At 36.0% G+C, this 6,000-nt stretch overlaps 1 protein-coding gene across 2 annotated transcripts in view; it reads right to left on the bottom strand.

The window, feature by feature from the left end:
* The window catches only part of LOC150109444 (ribitol-5-phosphate transferase FKTN-like), a 171,610-nt gene extending 166,326 nt beyond the window's left edge, over positions 1-5,284 (bottom strand). For both annotated transcript variants that reach the window (XR_016549824.1, XM_090408350.1), the window contains exon 1: positions 4,896-5,284. Coding sequence is in view for 1 of the 2 variants with exons in the window: in XM_090408350.1 (XP_090264476.1) it covers positions 4,896-5,024 (129 nt within the window). In the remaining variant the exon portion in view is untranslated. The remainder of the gene's footprint in view (positions 1-4,895) is intronic.
* Positions 5,285-6,000: the final 716 nt, after the last annotated feature.

Here is a 6,000-nt window from a genome sequence, read left to right on the forward strand (position 1 = left end):
AAAATGAAAATCACTTTAAACTAGAATTTAATCTGAATGTACTCTTGAAGTTCCCCACGTTTGGTAATTTTTCTATTTTTGCAATATGTAACACCATCCTTCTGATAATGCAGAACCAGCGAGTAACTTACGAAAGTACTGTAGTTACTTTGGTGTGTGTGTTGGGGGGGGGGGGGGGGGGATGAAGCAATTTTACTTCTTCGAATAATGTGGTCTGCATGCCAGTGGTTAGACGTGCAATTGCAAAACCATAGAAATCTAAGACTGAAATAAAAAATAACAGAACAGATGCTAGAAGAAAAAAACGGCACAATAAATGCAAGTTTACTTGTAAAAGGGAACAGGAAAATAGGAAGAATGAACACACCTGCCATAGACGTTGCCTAAATGAAAGAAGAAGAAAAAAAATCACTCACGGAAAAGGATTTACAGCTGCCGTAACGAATTGAACTTTTTACTCCGCCCACGATAATATATATATATATATATATATATATATATATATATATATATATATATATATATATATATATATATATTTTTTTTTTTTTTAAATTAAAACATTTGGATTTTTTTTTATGAAACTGAATGTAAATTTCTTAATTGTATTATTTATTGTCCAATTTTCGAAATAAGATGTCAAACAATCAGGGCCGACACTACCATTTAGGAAAACTAGGCAACCGCCTAGAGCGCAAAACTTCAAGCTATGCTTTATTCATACTTTACTAAAATATCAAAATTAAATAGTGATATATGATTTAGGTATCGATTCTTTTTCCATATCCCTCACACTATTTTACTATTTAACTCTTGGTTCTTTTTTTTTTGTTCCTTACCTAAATGATTTGAACTTACTGCTATTTAAAATTCAGTTAAGATAAATATTTTAAAACGTTAACGTTTTAAAATATTTTAACGTTTTAAAATATTAAATTTTGGTATTTTATAACTTTATTTTTGTAAATGAATTATAACAGAGATTTTTTAAATTAATTAAAAAAGAAAATAAAAAAGCCCTATTAATTTAACCTGAAAGACAATTTTATTTTGTTTAATGTCAATTAGAAACATTTTAGTTTATGAAATAAGGGGCGCACTTGTAAACTTTGCCTGGGGCGCAAAATAACCTGGCACCGACAGTGCAAATAATACCAGTAAGAAATGGTTCAGTTTAAAATTTGCTTCTAAATAATTTTCTCGAGACGATTTTGGATAGGTCCCCGTATAGTTATAAATCGGCCCTTCAGAACACACGCAATTTACAGACAAAAAATACTAGTGGTGGTAGTAGTGGGCAGTGGATGGCGTTGATGTAGATGATTGTAGTGGTGAAGGTGGAGAGATGTGCAGTGGGTGTGCTCCCGCGATGAGTCTACGGACTCCTTGGAGGTGTCACGAATAATAATAGGTATGAAAATGTGCCGTATGATAACATTCGACAGAACTGGTGTAATCTAATTTAAACGCTTTTTTATATTAATTCCATGCACAATATATTGCAAAAGTGAAGCATATCCGTCGTGGACTAGTAGTAAAATAAAATCAAAACTTACCAAGGGCAATCTTGAATAGCCAGATGCCGTAACACTTGGTTGGTGTATATAGTGTATAATAAATATTCCAGAGCTAAACGGGATGAAAGAAAAAAGGTGAGAAGATGGACTGTAAATGGATGCATACCAGCAGCTGCTAATGTGGTTTTATCGATTTAGTAGAAAGTGAAAAAATTGTGAAAACCAGTCCGGTTGAACATTGCCTACAAAAATACTCATAGAAAAGGCAAACAAAAGGAAATAAAACGCCTAAGAGAAAGTCTGTTTGGAGTGAGAGAGGACCATCAATCAATCGATCAACTTAGATAGTATCAACACTTTACAAAAGGTTTTCGATGCACAATCTTCATATGTGAAAACAATACTTGCGAATATGGGATTCGAATAGATTTAGCAACTGAACAGATGAGAAGTATCTTGAACAGAAAAGGACATCAAGATATTTAGAGGGCGATGTATTTGTGCTACTGCCAAGAAGAGAAATTTAATCTTGTCTCAGGAGCTAGTATTGTCGAAAGATTAAGGAAGGTGAAATGTTTGCTACATAATAAGCAAAAATATAAATATAATTAACTGTTAAATTTGATTGTTTTTGGTGCTTCTAGCCCTCTTGGAAATACTCGCTTCCATAGTGCTAAAGCTTGTTATTTAGGTTTATATTCTAGTTCTCCCTTCAGTTGGGTCCAAGATAATCGATTTCTGCACTGCCAAATAAAGCTTTCTCCGGAAAGTTGGATTCTTAACTCCAGCGTTTCAAAATATCGTCCGTGGAATTCATATTATTACAGACAATATGAATGTTAGGGTTTAAGGCACTAAATGGGTCTCAGTTATCTTCCTGTACTCTCCAGCCACCTCTAAGAGTTTTGGGCCATTGATAGCTTGAGTTCGTTCACTATCAGTGAAGGCTGCCCACTTCCGCTCTTAAATGTTAGGACTAAAGGAGCTCCGCTTACTCCCTTTTGGAAATAAAGAGGAGTTACAATATATATGACACCATCCTCGAAACCTCATTTCCTTTCAGTTTCAATAAGAGAGGCATGCGTGATCGCTAAACATATAAAGTTTCAATGGTGAGATTCCACCGAGATCGCTAAGCGCACAAGAGCGAAAGTCGGACACGTTGCAAGCGTATGTTATTTATAAAGATGGAGAAACGAATAATCTGCTCGCTGTTGTTCGTGAATGTCATCGAAGTAAGCTAAAAGCAAAACTTTTGTCAAAAACGTTCGACATCTAAAACAGCGGACTGTGCGGAAGAGTGTGGGTGGAACCGTTGGAACTGCTGTGGTCATGATACAAGACTTAATTCGTGTTTTCTCCAGCCGGTTTTGCGAGAAAAAAAATCCCGGGTGGGGAACCGTTACCACCGAATGAGATTAACCGACTCGTCTTCAGAAGAAAAATCTTATAAAAGATTATTTGCATCCCACACGAGATGCGCAGATCTTTCCATCCGCAAAATTTTCTCGATATTTTAGATGGAGATTGCGGCTCACTTAACCTCACAGGAACAACGGTTTATTTTCCAATGTCTCTGCAAAAAACATAGAAAGCGTATTGCAATAACTCGTTGAGCCAATGTTTGCTTTTTTTTTTTTTTTTTTAAATGGCAAGCGTTTCAAAAAGAGATCTAGAGGGACATTAACAACTGTCTTAAGTAAGACAGACTTGACTGTTAATGACCTTTCGTTGATCAACTACGGCACCGACATCAGCACGGATTCGGCAATGCAGAATTGCAACTATTTGTCAGCATATTATTGTTAACATAAAAATAACTAATAGCTATTTGAAGACTTATTTCATCTCAATTCAGCATTTAAATTATGGATGCCAGGAATGTATGGGGCAAGGTAAAAATCAAAAGAACAATAAGGGAAATAGGGACTAAAATTCCAGAATCTCTTTCTAGTTACATTCCAAGTCAATTTAGCTTGATAGCTTTGTTTCTACTTCCACTTGATCAGCTGATATATAAAAGAGATCAAGTGGAAGGGGATATCCGAATCAAATTATACAGTACTACTTTTCACAGGGAACACAGTAGTTTATCAGCTCAGACCGCTTTATTTTTTGGAAAGGAAGGGGGGGGGGGGTGGAAATGCTTAGTCATCTCTAGGTGACCGCGGCACCGTTTTTCATATTATTTATCAAAATCAGTTGATAATTTCGCAATATATTTGAGAAAAGAAACGAATTTTGGTAGATAATAGAACCCTCGCTACTTGATTCCGCTATTGCTGATCCAGGAAGCAGATCGCTCCCATCAAAGGTCAGAGCGAAAAACTTTAGGATAAATAATAAAACCTTAATAGGTTAATTTTAATACAAATTGACAGTAGTTACGTTAATAAAAATTCTTAAGCTGAATGCATATTGTTCAGTCGATGCTCTTTTTCCTACCGATAAATAAATAAAAACTAATAAAATCTAGATCACCCCGCATTGCACTCAGAAAAGAAATAGTGCGTACGTCACTGAGATATTCTATAAAATATTAGCTCATGTATGGAAAACTCTCAAAATCAACTCATATGTACATTGATAGCTTAAGTTCTATATGAGGTTCAAAGTCTACTACAAAATAAAAACAAACACACATTACGTTTAAAGATTACTATGTTATTTATAAAATATTCTTGCAAGAAGTTGCCGAGAAATTTGAGTAATTGCCAGCTGAGGGAGAGAAAAATCCCCGCCCCCTAGAATGCAGTTACTTGAAGCAATATCAGGATGCATAATATTCATTATAATGATGAACCAGTGCGTTTCTACAATAAACGGAATCAAAAACGTCTTGGGGGTGGAGGAAAAACATTATGTCTTACCAATTTCAGTAAATAAAACTCATCAGTTTTATGAATCTATGTAGTTTCACCATCATGATCGGATCAATTTTAATTGTAATTAGCCTATAGTAGACGATCCCTCAAAATACAAAGAATGGAACAATCCTACATTCTATTGAGTGTGTTATGCAAGGGTCATAAACTTTAGAAGCAAAGCACGTGAGTCTGTTTCCGTTAAGTTTCTTTAAGATTGTTCATTTAATTGTCTACTTGTAGAAAGTCAAGTAGCTAAATACAGGAGAATAACAACTTGTGTATTTTTTATAGCTTTATCACTAATCACTTACAGAAGTTGAGATCTGAAAGTCACACGTCTTTAAAGTCTTCTAGCACCTACCCGAATTTTCCCTATACCCCTCCCCACCGAAACCATACCAGTACTAGATAACATTTTTATCTTGTGTCATCCACACGTATAAGATGCTAAATAAAGTCTCTTGAGAGTTCAGAGCGCTTTCCAAGTACACAGCCTAATGTTAGCACTTACCTCTTCGGACGGGGGAAGTATCTTGTGGAACACTTCGTTGCTTTGGTAGCCAAAAAAGAAAACGATGCTCGTAGTTGCCAGCCCTGTTACGAGCAGCAGAAGTTGACGACTCGATTTAAAACACAACATAAAGAACAAGTGCAGAAAAAATAAACAATTGAAGTAAATGTATGTCGTATCCTTAGAGTATGAATGTCCAAACGGTTATGCTGCACTTCATCTCAGAGAGCGGCGATAATCCTCGTGAAAGATGTTCTTGCTTAGCCAATGGGGCTGGTAGCGTCACCTTTCTGTCAAAGTGTGCAGCAAACAAACGCAATTTAGCAATCATCGTCCGTACCTAACTGCAGAACTACAACGGGTACACTATCCAACATATTGGTTACCTTGAAAACTTGGATACCGTCTCTATTGTTTGCAACAACAGAAAATTACAAACAAAGTGTTGCCAAGTTTACCTACCCCCCCCCTCCCGACCTCTTCTTCAATAAAAAGTAAACTCCACACGCAATCACATACAGCCTCCTATTCATTCGATCATAGACTGTACAACTTTACCGGTGGTTCCCAGAGTAACAACTAAACTTAACAGCTCCGAAGCATATAATGTAGTCGTTCTTTTGCTAGGTGACGTCATCAGCCAGAACTGGACTAGAATGACTGAGCCAGGTAATTCTGATTCCTTGACTTGTTTTGCGCGTATAATACCCCAGACGAAAGACACTGACTTCCGTTCCTCGTTACCAACACTTCCCGTCTTCGCAGTATGTATATTGAAGAGAAAGGGTCATGTTCGACTTAGATCAAATCCCACACATGACAGGTTTCAGACTCTATCGCACATTAGTGCCGCATGTAGGTAGTGATATATATAAAATCAATTACGCAGATTGATATAATAATTATGCCACTAATTATTATAGAACCAGTTACAGAGGCGTCTTCGAAAAAAAGTTAAGCATATCCCTTCGTTCTCTTTAAATTACACTTATAGAAGAAAATGAGGGAATTTCGTAAAATGTGACGTATTCCAAAGGAAAGAATGACTTGCCTAGAAACGATATACACAAGGAAGTTAAATCTTTTTTTTTCCCTTTACTTTTGT

This window comes from Typopeltis vanoorti, chromosome 2 (genome assembly GCF_054136105.1).
Source record: "Typopeltis vanoorti isolate ZY-2024b chromosome 2, IOZ_Tvanoo_1.0, whole genome shotgun sequence".
In the NCBI taxonomy this organism is placed as follows: domain Eukaryota; kingdom Metazoa; phylum Arthropoda; class Arachnida; order Uropygi; family Thelyphonidae; genus Typopeltis; species Typopeltis vanoorti.